The following is an 18,267-nucleotide window of genomic DNA, read 5'->3' on the forward strand; positions in this document are numbered from 1 at the left end:
ACTAAACCATTTCCATTTTATATTTCTATGGGAAAGAAGAGCTCATTATCATCTGGATGTTTGGATATTTACACTGCCCTGTGACTAATGAGCTGGGTCTAAAGCTGACCAAGCACAGCTGATGTTCACAGGAACCCACTTGGGGGCTTAGGAAGGATTGGATTCATTGGTGTAGATTTGGCAAGCTTTCTCTCTAACTCAAACAAAACCTGGACGACCACTTCTTGGCTACCTTCTCCATCCACGGTCATAAGCAGACTCTCTCTGGAACATCTAAAGAGGCTTACTGACAATACCATCCATCACACTGCTAATACCACTTGTTTAAAAACCATCATTAGTGAATTTCTTTCAGAGTCTGGGTTAAAGAGAAAAATGATCTCACTTAATATACTTGCTTTTATTACATATTAAAATTATATAACTCATTGATAATTACCCTCCTTGTCTTGGCTGCTAGGGAGCTCAAATTTTCAAAGATAATTTCTTCCTTTTCCTTCCTTTAGTATTTTGTTTTGCCATTTATCGTATGCTAATAGTTTTAGGTCTTGCTGCATACCATGATTTAAAAGCAAGCTGCTTCAAATCCTTTTTTAACATAGCTGAGGTTTAACTAGTGTTTATTTTCTACCATCAAATACAAAACTGCTGTGTGAACAAAACAGTAATCAATTCACTGCATCCCTGAGGTTGGTGAGGGATGAGAATAAACAGTAATGACTAATTCTGAGTTTGCAACCCTCCCATGGGTGTCTAGTGAGATCAAGGGGGTGATTAATAAATTTCCCCAAAAGGAAAAAATAAGTTGTGTTCCCAAATCAAATAATTAAAGGGAATAAAAACCCAAAAACTTCAGAGAAAATTGCACAGCCTCTCCACCTGCTGTTTTCCATTCTGGGTTAGTCAGGAGAGGAAGAGGAGTACGAGGGAAGTGATAGCATTACCGTCCTTAAGATAAATCTGGGGAAAATAACCTGTATTTCATGAGCCTGTATACAAAGGCACACAAAATGAATTAGTCCATACTTAAGACAGGCGAGCATGAAACAAAACCAAGAGCTGCTTCTTTAGCACATGTGAATTCTGACGGGCTCCCGAGCTCTTCAACTAAATGAAAAGGAACACAAGACCACCCGCTTTTTCTGATGCAGGATTAATTTCCCTACTTGCCCCAAGGGGCCACCAAACCCCACCACACCCCACCCGCTGAGTGCAGACACACTCCTGTCCACGGGATGATACTCACATCAGGCTCGGTCGGTGCCACTGAGTGGTCCGGTTGTTGTGGTTCACATAATAGGTACGACCGAGATTGTCCACCTTCTCTTCCCAGCCGGGGGGCAGTGGAGGCGGAGGGAGCTCCTCCTGGTGCTGAGAGGCCGAGTCATTCGAGTCCACGACCTCCCAGCCATGCTGTGGAAGAAAAGCAAATGAAGATCGTTCAGGTGGGCCCTTTGGACGTGAGGAAAAACAATCATGGTGTACTCTGGGTCCTTCTTCCTTGCTCCTTGGCACTGTGGCTCTTTCAGTGGCTTCATGCGCCACGTGTGAAGAAATTCCCAAAAAGGGCAAAAAAAAAAAAAAAAAAAAAAAATTAATTCTAGAAGAGTCTTAAAAAAAAAAATTCTGAGCAATGACCAATTAATTGTGCTGCCTTTGAACGTGACCACACCGTACAGAGCAACACAGCTTTGGATACGTACAGTGTGTTGTGTTAAGTCACGTTACGCTCTTTCCGCACACAGATTTGTTATTTTGACCTGAAGGCCTTCAGGGCGGTGCAAAGCCACGCCAGGGACATGGGTCATGTTACCACTGTGGTCTTTTCGACACCTCCACGAGGTGAGAGGGAGCCGGGGCGATGAGCCACACCACATGTGTGTTCTTACAGAGATCCTGCCCTGAGGGGCCGAGAGGCCCAGGCTCCATCACTCCCCAGGGAGGATGACACTTGGGGGGCGGAGGGGGGAGACCTGGAAGCCCGTCAGGCTCCCACTCTGCATCGAGTCCAGTCATGAGAGCAGAAGTCCAGAAGCTGCTTTCTGCTTAGGCCCTCCCCACTTGCTGCCACCCCATTAACAGGCTTCACGGTACCAGAGTTACAAATTTTTGCAACACATATTTTAGGCATTAAGTATTCCCTCCTAACATCCCCTAGTAAAGTCACTGGAAAATCAAAGTAATTCACTGGTTAGTGCAGTTGGAAAGCTACAAGAGTGTAAAAAATTCCTTGGATTTGAGATAAAAATCTGCCGATGTGCTTATGAAATCTTAACATTCGTACATGCCTACCCCCCGCTTCGCTCCTCCCCACAGGGAGAAAGTGCACAAGTGAAACGCTGCCTGGAAATGCGACCACTTGGCATGGGGAGGGCTCCGAAGACGTGCCCCTAACACATAATTCATGTAGCACATATATGCCACAGCTGCAAACAGATGTGCAAATAAGCACCAGAGGGGCCCCGTATAATGCACATTTCCAGAACAAAAGGACAATTTGTCTAACACAACAGCACTGTCTGAAGCATGAGCAGGGAAGGTACAGTGGGACCCGCGATGTAGGAATGGGACTAAGGAGTTGTAAGGGGCAGCTATGCCAGGAGGGAAGAAAAAGTTCCTCTGGACAGCTAGTTCCAAAATGGCTTTTCTAGAGGAGAGCTTTCCTAATGCATCACCTGTGGGCCAAACACATAAGAACCTTGGAAAAGCTTTTCTAAATCATTTCCTCCACTTTGAAGCAATTCCAAACGCCACGAGGAAATTTACAATGAGCTGAAAGTCCAAAGAAGTAAGAGGATAAGGGGCGCCTGGGAGGCTCAGCTGGTTAGGCGTCTGCCTTCGGCTCAGGTCATGATCCCAGGGTCCTGGGATCGAGCCCCGCATCGGGCTCCCTGCTCGGCGGGAAGCCTGCTTCTCCCTCTCCCACTCCCCCTGCTTGTGTTCCTGCTCTTGCTCTCTCTCTCTGTCAAATAAATAAATAAAATCTTAAAAAAATAAAAAAAAAAAAAAAGAGGAGGATGAAATATGGTGAGCAGAATTTCACATAGGGGTGGTGCTGTTCATGAAATGCGGGTACAGCATTTTATAAATAAAGAGAAGCCTCTTCAATTATCAGTGCTGTAACATAAAACGAAAAGTTTATCTTTTTTTTTTTTTAACCAAAGCCAAACACATCAGTAGGATTCAAAGATCCAGGTAAGTTTTTTCATAGTTAACTTATTTCCTTCAATTATAAAGTCTTAAATGAAATATTAGTATGATCTTGGGCAAAGAAACCAGATCAAGGCCTGCAGCTCTGCAACTTACCTCCATGTCTTCCCTCTGCTCACTGTTTTCTTCATCTTGACCTCCATTTTTTGGCATATAGGCCATTTTCAATCGCAAAAATCCCTTAACTCGAGATTTATGACTGTGTGATGGAAGAAAATTGGTTATAAAGGATATGACTTGGTTACATCATTCATATTTATAATGACTTTAAAAAAAAAAAAAAGATGCAAAAGGCAAAGAACCTGAAATTTTCCTCAGAGAAAACCAATGACCAAAGCATGAAGGACACATGTACCCCAAAGCCTCACCTTCTTGGTCTAAGGAGAAAATCCTTAAATGTGTAGGGTCGCTCCATGGTCGGATCTTCTGTCTATAGGAAGAAAAAGTAAGTTTCAAACTCCTGATACTGTTGTATTTCAGATACACCAAACTGGGTTGCAGAGAACACACACTGGTGTTTTAGAACGTGGGAAGGTAAAAACGGGGTTGGTTCCTCAACCAGTATTTGACAATTATTTTATAGGTCAACAAAACTTTACCCAAGATCCACTAGATGTCACTATCAACACCCATTTTTAGGAGCCAACCCCAGCCTTAGACAAATGACAAAATTACAGTCGTCATTGCCAAGTCTAATTTCTAACTACAGGGTGCAGGCCTCAATCTCACTGCTGATTAATTTTGGAGAACCAGTGGTCACTGGTGCCTTCTTGTCCCTGTGATCCAAGAAACCTAAAAATGGAGTTAACAGGAAAATATGCCCGTGAAGGCAGTTTTGCTTTATTTTTAACATTAAAGTATCATATCATCAGCCTAAGATAACTGAAAGACTTTCCCCTCCCACAGAGACCATTCTAGGTAGCGCCATTAATCAGCCTCTTGCTGGTGCTTATTTCATTAAGCTGTGAAATGTAATTGTGATTTTTTTTTTTTTTTTAAGAAATCAGTACTCATTGTGCAAAATTCATTGGTCAAAGCAAGAAGGAAGTTGGAAAAATAATTACTATTTCATTAATTTTTAAATACTACGTATGTAGAAAAACCTCAAATGACTAGGCTCTTTAATTAAAATAATGTAAAGTACTTTTGTAGCAAGAGAGACAAACCACGGTATTATGATTTATTGATTTATTATATCGGAGGTGTGTGTGTGTATGCATTTATATTTGAAATGTTACGTATTTTATGTCATTCCCTACATTAAACCCAATGGCTTCCTACTCGGCTTATAAGAAACTGAAAATTCTTTCCTGTATGTCCTATAAGGTTAAACATACCTATAACGTCACTGTGAAGCAGTCTTTCCCTTCACCCCTTGCTCCAACCGTCCTGGCCTCATCTCTCCTGGTGCACATCCATCCAATCCTGCCCTAGCAGGTCCTTCTGCCAGACAGCTCCACCTCCAAATGGCCTCAGCTGGCTCCACTTTACAAGCCGGGTGTGAGATCCCAGGTCGTATCCTCAGACACTGCATCCTAACTGCCACCATTTGCTTCCCCTTTCCACCCTCTAATCAGAGCATCCTGGTTGATCTTCTTCCCTTTCACTATCTGAAATTATCTTGTTCTTTTATTTATTTACGAATTTGTCATCTATCACTTTTAGAATTAAGCTAATGAGATTGGAGACTTGGATTTGCTCACCATTAAAATCCGTGGTGCCCAAACCATTGCCTGGCACAATGTGGGCACTCGTTCAAGCAGCTGATTAACTCGTCTGACCTACAGTAAAGTACTGAGGCCATGAAAATTCACTATCGCTGAAGGAAGTCAATTACATTCTCTGGGCAAGTCCTCTTTAAGGCAATCAAGTTAGACATTTTGGAAACATTTTCTGAAAAAAGAGGTTTCCAAACACATAACACTTATTATGGAAAATTTATTAATCAAGAATACTACTGCATTTCTTCCTTTTCTCATTTATTCAACCACAAATAGTTTTAGAACAACAGCCACGTGAAAGACGTGTGGCTACAACATGGTGCCTTCCCTTAGAGTAACAAGGATGTGTAACAGGGACCATGGTAGCAACAAAACTTGAACCTAAGATGGAATAAAGATCACATTCTGTGGGACCTGCGGGGGGGAGGGCAAAGGCTGATTCTCAACTTGGGGATCAAAATGGTTTGGGGATGTGCGGTCCACACTGAGATGAATGGGCAAGTTTGGACACAGGTGGACAGCTGGGAGGAAGGACAGTTCAAGCTGAGGAACTTGGCATGAACAAAACTACAGGATCCTTAGCAGGCATGAGGGGTCTAGGATCAGCAGAGAGCGCAAAAGACAGTGAGCAGAGGAAAGCACAGAGCTCGGAGGGACTCCTCCGCAAGTGAACCTGTCCACCCAACTACATAGTTTACATGACCAACACCACGCAGATCAAGAGGCAGGCCTTCTAGGTCTGTGTCCTGGCTTGGCTATTGGCAGAGCATGTGGCCAAGGGCAAGCCCCTCACCTCTCTGTGCCTCAGTGTGCTCATCTAAAAAGTGGGGCTGTAAAAGGATCTCAGAGCTGTTGTGAGGAATAAGCCAATCACCTGAGTGGGTATAGACGAAGTCCTTGCAAGGGTCCCTGGCACACCTCACACACGTTGGCCATTTATCATCTTCAGCTAATTCTCATTCTCATGTCACCTGTGAGTAATGTCACCTCCATGCTCTCCAATAAAGGGCAGAGCATTAAAAAATGAAAATTCACCTCCATGGATGTTCTTGCATGTGAACAAGATGGTGATCTTGTAGAGAGTGACAGGACTCTTCTTGGCATTATCCAGGGTCCTACTTGATCCTGTTTGCTGGGGAAAAGCCCAGGGGAGAGTCCCAGGACAGCACTGGTAGAAAGCCACCTCACGCAGACTGATGCTGACCGCATTACTGGCCGACGTGGACACACTGCCTCCTGTTCTGGGGCACTGAACGTTCCCCAGAAAATCTTTCGGATACACAGCACTTCCATCTTAAAAAGGGGAGCTGCTTTCAGCAGAACTACAATCACTGTCACATACAGTGAGATGAACAGCTCTGTGGGCAAATGGAAGCAGACAGACTTACCGGGCCCCTAGACACCAAACCTGGATGCAACCACCAAAAGCACCCAAGCCTTAGACTAGGTCCCCTTCTACCCCCGAACCAGACCCTTGACTACATCACAGACCAATGCTGGAGACGCATGGTCTGGCCCAGCACTGCTGCCAATCTACTGATCACTGGGCAAATCACCTCCCTGTCTGGGCCCAGGTATCCTCATCCGTAAAATGCAGGGAGTAGACAAATGGTGTCTGAAGTCCCTCTAAGCTCTAGGACACTGAATTCTATACATAGGAGAGGGAACCGTTACGCTGCTATCAGCCATACATAGAAAAGGGGTGCTCATCATCTGAGTTACCTTTAAGTACAGCTAAGGTACCCAAAACAACCCCACCACCCTGAAAATGCTTCACTCTAGGGAAACTGAAATTCAAAAGCTACCCTGACTGCCTTGAGTAGCACTTGACTAAAATAGGAGAAACCAATGTTCTTAAAATAGCTCTCTCCACCGCAGTGTGTTTCCCATGGATACAGAGATTTTGGAGCTGAATGGGGTGGGCGGGCTGGGGGCTCAAAGGGCAGGGGAGACACAACGGAAGGAGGCGTCGAGGAGAACTGCAGATGTGCGACAGGCAAACGCCTGCCAGAAAACGTCCCCCTGTTGTTAGGACAAGTCTCGGAGTTGGTTTGCCTCTAAATAATTAGTAAAGACAAGCCATAAAACTTGAAGTCATAAACCTTGAACATAAAAGTCATGAACTTTTTAACCACCACAGCACCGCAATTCACAAACACATGTAAAAATGGTAGTTTACGAGAAATCAGCTATCGCAGCCGAGTTAAGCTGAGTTTACCGCTGGTGCCCCACGGCAAGGAAACAACAACAACAACAACAACAGAGCAGCTCTGTCTCGGCTGTGGTACAGGTGTCAGGCTGTAGCGGGAAGGACTACCTTCCTAAGAGTCTCGCCTGCTCTGCACGCCTCCTGCGAGCCCTGCTGCCCGAGTCTCCCAGGTGACACGCGTGTCCTCTTGGTCATCCGTGCCTCTGCTCAGCGAGCCGCGGAGCCGCGGTGTGGACAGAGCGGGGTGGACACGGGGGGTCATCTCTGCACACGCCCTCCTTTTACGGGTGACACAGGCCCAGAAAGGATGACTGGCTTATTAACGTTACCAAGGCGACTCGCTCATCTCCCAGGTCTGAGTCAACAATTCTGGAGAGATCTTTTAAAGCCTGACCTCTGGAGACTTCCGTGAATATGAACTGATGTTTTCTTCATTCTTGGATCTGCATAAAAGGTCGGACCACCAACCTTATTTACTCTCCCCCTGTTCCCCCTCTCCTTTTCCTCGCTCCTGCCCTCAAAAATAAATAAACCGGACAAGAAGTATGAAAGATGAGTGGCTCATCTGGAATGGGAGCAAAGGAAAGAGAGGTCCCTCCTGTTCTGAGCTCCCATGTCCTGTTTCCTTTCCATGTTTTCTTCCAGAATAAAACTGGGAGAACGGATTCTGAGGGCTGAGGAAAGATGAAAGTCAATCACAAGTCTAAAATTACTTGCTTTCCTCTGGAAGCATTTGAGGAGTATAAAGCACGGAGGGATCCATCATCAGAACGGGAACAAGAAGATTATTTCCTTTCACACGACCCATCCTTACTCTTTCCTGTTTAGGGGACAATGATGGAGCTGACACTGGCCTCCTCTGGCCACTGAGGTGGTGACTCTGACCTGCGGGGTACACCTTGCTGCCCTACCTCTCCCGAGTGCCTCCTTCACTTGTCACCCTGGCAGAACGTCAACTCAGCCCCTTGCAACGACCCACAGGGTGCAGAAGGGCCCGTAAGTACTCCAGGGACCCAACGCTGGGCAGGGGGCCAAGGAGGACCCTTGTGCACCTGGTCCAAGATGCCAAGACGCTTGTGACTTTGCACTGTGCACCGGTGGAAGGGTCGCTCCGACCCTCCAGTCTTCCTGGGGGTCAGTCGATTTATAGCTGCCAAGTAAGGGCAGCTTAGGCAAGCCACTCCTAAGATCCTAAAAGCAAGGTTTTACATGGCAAACACCCCTATCCCCTGGCAACGAGCCAATATGCCTCCAGAATTTCAGCAAGAGAAAGAAGGTTCTTCAGCAAGCATCAATTACTAGGTCTAAGATACTTAGTTTTCAAACATACACAAAACACAAAATAGGATTTAAATCATCAAAAATAATTTCTTAACAATCACGAGATTACACTGAGTTTAGTTCTGCTGTCTTGGATCTTCTCCATAAAGCTCCTGATTTAGAAAAGGGCTTCGTGCAAATTAAGGCAACTTCTTAGACCAGAATCAAGACAGAGAGGATTTTTTTTTTTTAAAGGAATAAAAGTTTGTGGTATCTTGTGGCAATAAGATAAAGCCTCATTCTTGGTTTAAAATGCCTTAAAATAAGTAAGTGGATATATACCTATCTAGATATAGACTGCAACATGGAGGCAAATGCAATTAGGTATTTTGCTAATACAGATTTCAAAAAATAATAAAAAATACTTTTTTAATTTCTGTGATTTCAAACATCTGGGCTTTTCATTACTACCTAAATTAAATGTTCTTGGTATATCAGACCTGTAGAACTAAAAAGAAATAGCCTCAGGTAAGGGGAAAAAAAAAACAAATGAAAAATCACTAAGTAAAGCTGGTGGGGGTTTGGGAATCCCTCTAATAGCTAGAATTATTATCTGAGGAAAAGGGAATCCAGAATCACACATTATTTTACCTAAGCCAGGGAACTTGGTCTCACCCTCACAAGTACCATCCAATATGGTGCCATCTGCCACATGAGAATTTTCAAAAAATTTAATTTTCATTAATTAACATGAAATAAAATGATAAATTCAGCTCCTCAGTCATATGGGCCACATTTCAAATGCTCAGCCACCCCATGTGGCTACCACAATGAGTGACGATGCCGGGCTGCATGAGGGAGGAAGCTGCTTGCCTGGACTTCTCCTCGGAGACCAGAATCATGTCCATCGGCCATGCTCTATCAGATAATGAGGCTGCATAAAAATTAATTAATAATCACCCCCCCCCCCGTCAGATGCCTTCAACCCTAAAAAGGCTCACCTAGGTCGGCAATGGCAAATTTACCACCACATTACTGCTCTCCCTATCTTCTCTCATTGCTAAGGAGACAATTTTCCTAATTTCTTTTATCTAAAATTTGATGATGTTGACAAATATTGACTAAGCCACATAAAACCTGCCTCGGGACGCCTGAGTGGCTCAGTCGGTTAAGCGTCTGCCTTCGGCTCAGGTCATGATCCCAGGTCCTGGGATCGAGTCCCACATCGGGCTCCTTGCTCAGCAAGGAGCCTGCTTCTCCCTCTGCCTGCCTCTGTCTCTCTCTCTCTCTGATAAATAAAAAAAATCTTAAAAAAAAAAAAAAAAAAATATTTAAAAAAACCTGCCTCGACAATAGTCATGTAGCTCTCAAGAAAAGAGTGACTATTATTGAGTCCGCAAAATACATTCAAATGCTGACATCCACTTCTTACACCCACACTTGTGTTCTTCAAAATATAAGGACACTGGGTAATCTTCCCATGAGCACCCTTCACGTACGATCAACTGTACACATGACAGCACCTCAAATCCTGAGCCCAAAAGCTGCATCCATTCAGAGTATGCTAGTTGGGTCTTACCATCACTTGAAAGGTGATGAATGCACCTTCGTTCCTCTCCTTCTGCTTCCTCTGTGGTCCATTTCCCGGACTGCAGTTGGCCCCACAAAGCTAGTCCATTGTAAGTATGGAGATTACTGCACTCCAATGTAAGCTCTTGGCTGGGCAGATGCAAAACAGGGTGGCTCCTTCAAGCACCCAGCTCAGGTCACAGAGAGGTTCTCAGTTCCCTCCAGGCATTCACTGGCTCCTTTCTTTCGTTGGCTGGTTTTGATTCCAGGCTTCTGTCCTGGCACCACTTCTTTGAAAGCTCACTCTTGCCTCCACCCAAAGCCCAAGCTAAACCATTCCCTCTACTGATTTGGTCTCTGACGAGGAACGCTATTCTGTTCTCTGGGAGCCCCACCCAACCTTTCAAAACCAATTTGCCCTCAATCACTCAAACCAGGGACTGTCGGAGCAGGTTGCTTAACAGATTCCACTTACACCTCTGAGAGACTATTAGTACATAATTTGCCTTGACCGAGAGTCAGTTTTTATGTTAGGGAAAAGGGTGGTGAAGGATACCCACGAAAGAACTGGCCAACCCACACTGCCTCAAAATGTGAGATTACAGCTTCGACCTGAAGAGCAGACACAGAAGACCAACTGATGTAGAATGGAGACATGGAGAGTCTTTCCTCGCCAACGCTGAGACTTCCATGTCCTCTCAGCACAACTCTGAGAGGATAACTGGGCTTCTGATGGCTTATGGAGTCGGTCTCACGTACGCACAGCCACCCTCTGCCAGTTCCTTGGAGCTTTGGGTTTTTATACAGAAACAAAAATATTTTAATGGTATCAGTTGTGCTTCCAATTTTTTGGAAGGAAATGTGCTTGAAACTCTTCTTCCTTAATAGCGCCCCTGAGTAAATAAGAATAAATTGCTTGCTATCTCCTGCCTTCACAACACATCTTCAGAGCGTCCTGGGTAAGACACAGTCTTTTCTTGGTATTTAACATACGGTAAGAGCCACGACTTCAACACAGCGGCAGACTCCCCCCTAGCTGGTTTAAGTCATTTTAGTTTATAGACTGTTTATGCTATTTGCTCATACAAAGCATTAAAAAAATTAACAAAAGGCCCTTGAAAGGTAGAACATTGGACTTCTCCTCTCTTAGGAGCTACCTGAGTCACTTTGTGATGCCCAGAGGGAGAAGGGCCAGGAGGGGGGATGCGAGAATCTGAAAAACCGAAGCTGAAATACAAGCTGATCCGCCTTTCACCACGGCTTCCAGCTCCCGTGTCCCCCCTTCTACCTGCAGCTCCTCTGGCGTGCGCAGAGCACACCTCCGGCCTCAGTTCCTGGGCGGAAGTCCCAGCGGCTCTGCTGCTCGTGTGAGCAGAGGGGAAGATGCCAGCTCGGTATAATTTCTAAAGCTGGAGTGGGTGTTTCCAGCTGACAAGTTCACTCAGAACAGACAGCATCTTTTGTCTCCAGGCTGCCTGAGAAAAGCCATACACCCAAATCCGGGAAGCACTAGCTTACATGGATGTAGCCCAAAAGAAACACCCGTGTCATTCTAGACGAAGGGAACAAGTATCTGATCGGACCCAAAGGATGAATTTTTGAAAGACATTCCAGTGCCGAGAAGGAGGTTTTGACAGAGAAAGGAGCTGTTTTATATGATGTGACAAAAGGAAGACCAGAAGAGAAAGAGGCTGGTGATGCACACAAGCATACGTGGATGATTTAGATACACCTGATTTTTACAATTAAGCTCTCTCCCGTCCCCCTGAAAGGACCACTTTCTAGAAAGGGACAGGGCCAGAGCACATGCTCTTCGTTTCCGCCTGCTCCATTGCCTTGAGGAAATATGCTCTGAAATACACCCAACCGGAAACAATTAGAAAGCACTGCTCACAGCACGCCCCATAAAGCAGATAACGGTCCTTACCGGGAGATGACTGAGGGGTATGTCCACCTGTCCCAGGAAGTCGTCCCGTGTCTGTTGAGAAGACAGCAAAGAGTTAATGTCCCCATCTCTGCACTGAGTGTCAGCATTCTTAAAAATGTTTAGTATGTTTCTTTAATAAAATGTTCCTGTGATAAGTCAGGGATGAAAGAGCATGAAGTCCAGGGTACTCTAATAGTGTTGTATGGTGACAGATGGCAGCTACACTTGTGAGCACAGCAAGATGTACAGACTTGTGCAATCACTATGTCGCACACCTGAAACCAAGGTAACATTGTATGTCAACTGTACTTCAATTAAAAAAAATTGAACAAACAGAGACCATGGTCAGGGCCTGACACTGGAGTGCAGCGGGGCTGGGTAGAAGGCAGAGGCCGCGATGCCTGGCAGACAGCCACTGCCTGGGAGACCCGTGAGCCCGAGGCCTTGTACACCAGATCTTTAGCTGCCTGAACCCCTGCAGGGCATCTGCTACCCGCTCGAAAGGAAACAAATCAACTCTTGGAATTGGGGAGCATGCGATCAGTAAGAGAAGGGACACTCAGGACCACAGAAGGTTTGGGGTCACAGGTGGCCCAATTTACAGAGAAGACAGTAATGAAATGTTGGGAACACTCTAATATTTATTAAGTGCTGTAAAAAGCTTCTTGAGAGCTGAGAGTCCAGGGAAAGTGTAATAATCTAGTGATTAATAAATCTTAGAAATTACTTCTCAAAAAAAAAAAAAAGGCCTCAAGCTTTCAATCGTGTAAGTACAATACTTTGGAATCCAAGTTCATGGATTACTTTGCTGGTTAATTTCTGGACACATCATACTTCTTCCCGTCTCTGTCCTACCACACAGCATACATCTTTCTGACTTGAGAGACCTAGATAAGATTCATTTGGAGGAGCTCACAAGCCCCCTTTCGGACTCTGGGAGTCACCTGGGAAGTCATAACTCAGGTTCTGGGGTCGCTGGCCTGGACCACGGGGCGTCCGACGGGTCTGCCTCTATGTCCTGCTGCAGGGGTCCCTGCGTCAGAGCTTCTGACATTTAGGTGACCCCAGGGTCTAAGTCTGTTACCCTTATATAAAACATGTAGCTGCTTCCACCACATTCAAATGCCTAAAGGCTCGGAAGTTCTTTAGGGGTAATCCGACCTGTCCCATAGCTAGCCTGAGGAAAAGCCCAAGGGAGAACCCAGACCTCCTAACCCCAAATCCTGTGCTCTTATTTTCACTCTTCCCTGGTTTAACGAGGAATTCTCTAATTTACAGAGACGACTTTTTAAATGTACTTGAAAAACCTCTCTTCTTGCATTTAAAAAGCAGCACCTGGTAAATACGAATGAGATTCATTGAAATGATTTGCTGCAAGCTCAGGATTGCCTTATGTGTAGTTAAAAGAGATCTGATTAACTAGAAAGCTACCTTAAGCGATGCACGAAGGGTAGTGAAAAATCAGTTACCACTGGTCGGGTGTACTCGAAGCACGAGACTAGCCTCAATCGTCCTGACGGGCATCTCCTTTCTTCTATTTTCTTGGCTACATCTGCTACAACTCACCATGGAGATACCCTCCTCTAGCACAAAGCTACAGGTGCCAGATAATGCTGTAGATCTGAACAACAGCAGCCGTCCGCAGAAGGTCCAGAAAAGGCAGACATCCTTGCCAGCCAAAAGAGATGGGGGATTTCCCGCTCTCCATCTGACTGATTTAATGGTAAAGCTAGTGGGAATGGTAGTTAACTCTACTATCAAAAACCAGAAGTGTGTTGACTACTGTTGGACGTCTACCTAATGTAAGTGGTGGTATCGCCACTTGTCCCCGGCCCCTCCTGCTAGCAATGAAGGAAAAGGACACACAAGGAAAAATCAGAAGATGGGTTTACCTAAAGGAGTTCCATGCCCTCCCATCTCTGAAATGCTACTCCTCAATTATCAACCTAAGTGCATCTTAATAAAAATTCACAAAACACCTACATGCCCAAGCTGTTTTGCTGGGGAGAGGTTGTTAGGGTTCTAAACCCGTCAAGGGCCTGTAGCTTGGCCCAGGCACCTGCGACTAAGGGCTGGAGGAGTGACCCCTATCAGGCCACACCTGATCCTCACAGCAACTGTAGGAGGTGGGCACTATTATGAAGCCCATTTCACAGATGGGGAACCTAGAGACCAGAGAGGTGTGTGACCTCTTGAAGGTTCCTATTTGGGCAGGCTGGTTCCAGAGTCCGGGCTCTCAATGAGTACTGCTCAGTAACTGGCAGGAAAGCATGGCTGTGCACCAGCTCTGGGCTTCTCCCTGGGACACCGGCTCAATACAGTGTGGATGGGAAGAGATTCTGATGATAGCAGTGTGACGAGACTTGGTGGGGTCCTATGAAAATGCCCTTGTGGGGTATCTCCTGTTGCTATTTTCCTCAAACGGAGCAGGTAACTGAATCCCTGGGGCGCTTGCTCAGCAGCTTCACTTGGACATTAGTAGGTTTTCTCACTCCAGTTAACTGAACAGTCAAAGATGAAGCAACCTCACCCATAAAGCAAACGAAGGCTCTCTCTGGCTTGCATCAAGGGTGACTGTAATAAGACCAGGTTTTAAAAAAGATAGGGATAGGGATCAAGTACAGAACAGCACATGGTCAAAAGAAATTGGCTTACATGAATATTTCACCAAATGGAACGTGTGGTGAGATCTAGGCTTTCAAACCATCCCACTGTTGCCAGAAATACAGAAACTTCAGGAAATGTAAAGCGTTTCGGTTAATGACAACATACCAATTTAAAAAAAATATATTTTATTTCTCGGAGAGAAAGAGAGAGGGAGAGAGCACAAGCAGGGGGAGCAGCAGAGGGAGAGGGAGAAGCAGGCTCCCAGGGAGCCTGATGCGGGGCTCGATCCCAGGACCCTGAGATCATAACCTGAGCCAAAGGCAGACGCTTAACCGACTGAGCCACCCAGGCGTCCTGACAACATACCAATTTTGGAACACATCTTCAGTTCCCCAGAAGATAGCTAGTAGGGGGGCAGAGAGCCTACTAGGGGTCTTTATGCCAAGATGAGAAGCAGGGGCGTCTCAAGGACACCTGGGTAGGCTGCGGTGGTAGGATGCCCACCCCTGGGCCCTGAACAATGTCTGAGGCCACCACAACTTCCTGATGTCGTTGCTGACACAGGATGACATCTTACACCAATGTTATGAAGACACATTAATCAATTTTTGTAATTTCTATTACGCCGTTATTTCCATCAACCACCATGTCACCCATGAGAGCCTACAAAAACCGGACTGGTTTCAGCTCATACGGTGAACACTGGCATTTCTTGTGCTTATTTTTAAGTGGTAAGTAACTGCTGTCAATCCCAACCTTAGTTACCTGTTGTACTATTCTAGAGGCTGAAAATGTGCTGGTTAGTAACACAGTTATAAATGTTCCCTTCTGACAAGCCACCAAATTATTTTCCAACGTAACGGCAAGGCAAAATGGAGCCCTTGACATGTGTCAGATAAGGTGAAGCAGAAATCTATATTCCATTACTGGGAATGTGAAGTAACTATAACAGACGCTGTCCTGGAGCCTGCCCTCTAAGCGATGATTAACCCTCTTGAAGACTGCCCCTCCCCCCTTTAAAAATAACTGTTCCCATTTAAATAAGAAGGAAAGGAACAAGTGTGTGCCATCATCACGGAGAGGTAAGCTGCCACCAGTGTGAATGCCACTGGAACCTGAAGCCTGGGGACAAGGACAACAGCTCTGGTGAAACCCTAGGACGGCCCTTGGGCACCTTGCAAGCTGCCCTCACAAAATAAATGAGACTCGATTTCTCAAGGAACACATCTACTTTAAGAAACAACAGAGACTTTTGGTCTTTAGGTTAGAACTGTCCTCGAAGGACTGATGTGTGAGGAGTCCCACAGAGGTTATGGTGAGAACAGGGCTAGGACCCTGCGTGTCACATCCAGCCAGAAGCAAGTGAGGGGTGCACGCAGGTATGGCTGGGCAGTGTTTTTTTTTTTTTTTTTCAGATGTATTTATTCACCAGAGAGAGAGAGAGAGAATGGGAAGGAGCAGAGGGAGAGAGAGAATCTCAAGCAGACTCTCTGCGGAGCGCAGAGCCCGACGCGGGGCTTGATCTCATGACCCTGAGATCATGACTTGAGCCGAAACCAAGAGTCTGACGCTTAACAGACTGAGCCACCCCGGCGCCCCAGGGCAGGGAGTTTTAAAGAGGAGTTGCAATCCCACTGGCCGCTCACAAGAAGGATTTTTTAAAAGTTCAGTAGAATGAGACAGAAAATATTAGTGCCTCACACGAATGTAGTGATTCAAGAAAATCGTTTGTTACATACATGAGAGAATGTGTACTAAGTTAGGATCTAAATCTCTTGTTTTTGCATCACGATCAAAAGTTTAAAAGCCTCTCAAACTACATTAAGTGGAAACCATCCAGTACTACCAATTGCCTGGGGTTTTATCCTAGAAATTAGTAAGTAGTGACTTCCAAGAAGGTTATATTTAGAACTTCTCAAGACAAATGGAAGAGACGAGAAGAATCAGAACACAAGCTACAGAAAAGGAATTTAGGAGTAAAGATATATACACGACTAGATTTTTGCCTATTACAAGCTAAGGTACACATCACAACTCTAACACTGAGCCAGAAAAAAACCCTTTGCTCTCCCACTGAACCATTAAACGTGACGTCCCTGTCTGCCGCTTCCTTCCAAAGCATGTGGCCCGCACTCCCGCACCGGGACTCAGTCGATGGGGGAAACGGGTTCTATTTTTAGAGTGACTTGGAAAGTATGTGCTCTGAATGATCTAAATAATGAATGGCGTGAGAACCTTTTACAGAAGCTTTTAGACAAAATGTTATAAATATCTGAACTCAACAGCTTCGTGTCTGGAGAGTCACCTGAATGTCGATTTGCATTTAGTGGTAGGTGCTGTCTCATTCCTCAACAAAGCATGACGCGGGCTTTGTCGTCACGCACAAAAGGACGGACGACGGGCTTGTTTCTCCTTGCACTTGTCCCACACATCTGCCTCTGCCATGCGCACAGAACAGCTGGGGCTCACGCAGGGAGAGGGAGTCGGGCCTCCACCCGCCCCACGTACTGCAAAACCCAACGTTTCACCACCTGCTGCCTCCGGCTTTCCAGGTGAATGGCTTCAAAACAGGTCACCAAAGTTACCTTCATCAAACAGTCGAGGGACATTCTACTAAAAATCAAAAGGTGCCACCATGAAATGCTCTCTGAATGCACATGCTCTTGCCAAAACTCACTGAGTAGGCCCCAGAACATAGACCCAAGCAAAACTCCGATACTTTTTCATAAAAACATATACGACTTTCACACTGTCTGCCCCTCTGCCATTTAGTTTTCTGGGTTAAGGGACAAGACCTCCCATTCACGGAAACAGAGCAAGGTGTGTCCTGGAGACACTGGGTCTTATTTACAACAAACGAGACTTCCATGTCAACAAGATGTCAGAGCAAACCCACAGGACCTTTATAGGCTCCTGTAACATCACACCGGGACAGCGGGCAGAACTTAATCATGCTGGAGGAACGTGTGATCGTGCAGATTATCTCTTTTAAAGGACACTTTGCTCAAAATTCAGAATGCAAAGCGGGAGGGGTCAACAGAGCAAAGGAGCACGGAGCTGGCGAAGGAAGACTAAGGCAGGAGCCGATGGGCTTTCACCCAGGCGCAGGACCCGCCCACCCCCAACACCTGTCAGAAGGCACTTGTGTGCGGGGCTCAAAGGGACTCCCAGCTGCTGCAGGTAGCCGATCATCACAGGAGGGGATGAGAGGTGCACAGTGTCCCCTCTTTCCTCAGTGGGTGGAGGTGGCTCAGGAACATTCAGTCCTCTCCCTGCTCCAAATATAAGCAGACTCCAGGGCCCAGGGCAAAGTAGGGCCACAGAAATCGCGGCTTACTGCAGTAGCAGCACTTGATGATCTGAATTTCAGGTCCAATCAACTCTAGGGGTGGAAACTCTGGGAAAGAACTCTGGGGACCAGACACAGAGAATGGGACATCCTAAGGGTTCCAGAGACAAGGTGCCCTTGTTCCCTATGGAGAGAAACTAACCAGCCCTGCTCAACAGAAATATAATGTGAGCCACATCTAGAACTTGAAAAATTCTAATGGTCACAGTTAAAGTAAAACAGGAACAATTAATTCTCCTAATGTAGTGTAGTTGTCCCAATACATCCAAAATAAAATTCCAACGTGTAACCGACATAAAGAGTCTTACTGAAGTATTTTACATTCTTTTCACTAAGTCTACGAAATCGGCAGGTGTCTCTGGCTCGAGGCACACCTCGATCCGGACCATCCGCATCTGGGGGGGGGGGGGGGGGG

The 18,267-nt window shown here is 45.8% G+C and overlaps 1 protein-coding gene across 12 annotated transcripts in view; it reads right to left on the reverse strand.

Annotated features, from left to right (window-relative positions):
- The window catches only part of NEDD4L (NEDD4 like E3 ubiquitin protein ligase), a 330,492-nt gene that overhangs the window by 67,047 nt on the left and 245,178 nt on the right, over positions 1 to 18,267 (reverse strand). For 11 of the 12 annotated variants that reach the window (XM_032422607.1, XM_032422609.1, XM_032422616.1 and 8 more), the window contains 4 exons: positions 11,897 to 11,947; positions 3,579 to 3,640; positions 3,307 to 3,409; positions 1,247 to 1,413 (listed from right to left, as the gene is read on the reverse strand). In XM_032422607.1, the coding sequence (XP_032278498.1) occupies positions 1,247 to 1,413; positions 3,307 to 3,409; positions 3,579 to 3,640; positions 11,897 to 11,947 (383 nt within the window). The remainder of the gene's footprint in view (positions 1 to 1,246; positions 1,414 to 3,306; positions 3,410 to 3,578; positions 3,641 to 11,896; positions 11,948 to 18,267) is intronic. The other variant, XM_032422605.1, reaches the window with a different exon arrangement.

Source organism: Phoca vitulina, unplaced genomic scaffold, assembly GCF_004348235.1.
Source record: "Phoca vitulina isolate PV1807 unplaced genomic scaffold, GSC_HSeal_1.0 scaffold27, whole genome shotgun sequence".
Taxonomy (NCBI): domain Eukaryota; kingdom Metazoa; phylum Chordata; class Mammalia; order Carnivora; family Phocidae; genus Phoca; species Phoca vitulina.